The sequence below is a fragment of the Etheostoma spectabile genome, chromosome 6, assembly GCF_008692095.1.
Source record: "Etheostoma spectabile isolate EspeVRDwgs_2016 chromosome 6, UIUC_Espe_1.0, whole genome shotgun sequence".
NCBI classification, from domain to species: Eukaryota; Metazoa; Chordata; class Actinopteri; order Perciformes; family Percidae; genus Etheostoma; species Etheostoma spectabile.
In genome coordinates, this window is record NC_045738.1 from 16621832 (window position 1) to 16622663 (window position 832).

General features: G+C 42.7%; 1 protein-coding gene across 1 annotated transcript in view; it reads right to left on the reverse strand.

The window, feature by feature from the left end:
• The window catches only part of mtmr11 (myotubularin related protein 11), a 32579-nt gene that overhangs the window by 5922 nt on the left and 25825 nt on the right, over nt 1-832 (reverse strand). The window contains exon 13 of the mRNA XM_032519226.1: nt 219-391. Coding sequence (XP_032375117.1) covers nt 219-391 — 173 coding nt within the window. The remainder of the gene's footprint in view (nt 1-218; nt 392-832) is intronic.

Consider the following 832-nt stretch of genomic DNA (forward strand, 5'->3'; position numbering starts at 1 on the left):
AAGTGAACTTTATTTCTTTATCTTTAGCGTCTTTCAAAAATCAGAGTTACAAGGTGCTTCACAGGTGTACATAAAAAAATAATACAACAATAATTTCAGGTCAAACTCACTGGGGAAACAAAAAAACAAATAAGATAAGATAAATAAAACTATGTATAATTCTATAGTTGCTTAGTTTAACTTGCGATTGTCACTGGCAATCCAATGCAAGCTCTCACCTCCTCCTTGTCGTTGTCGCGGTGGTAGTTCATGCGACTGTAGAAGCGGTGGCCGGCGATCACCCACTCCTTCTGCACCAGGCTCTGGAAACCTTGCTGGGTGCGACAGTGGGGGTCACACATCACCTGCACCAGGCTGGAAACCACACAGGCCATATCCCGGTCATCCGCCTCTGTGTCAAAACAGGGGGGAAAACATGGTAAAAGGTCCTCAAACTTCTATGCTATTACCTGATTTTTACATCAACCTGCTGGAGATGTGGCAATGTCATCCGTCTACAGTGTCTGGTTGTTCGGGCTTGACTATAGAACAATTGACAGCGCTACTGTTTTAAATTTTAGAGCACCAATAGGGACACATAATCCTTTAATTTACAACCACCATTTAATTCTGCTCTTATTTTTATTTTTTTACTTTATTAATCCCGTAAAGGGAAATTACAATGTTTTTACTCTGTTGTTATTACACACAGGCCTGAATTACACACACATGCTCAGTACCTCTACATGCACTAAATGGAGAAATGTCAGAGTGAGGGGGCTGCCAATTGAAAGGCCGTCCAAGCAGTTAGGGGTTCGGTGCCTTGCTCAAGAGCACCTTGGCAGTGCCCAGG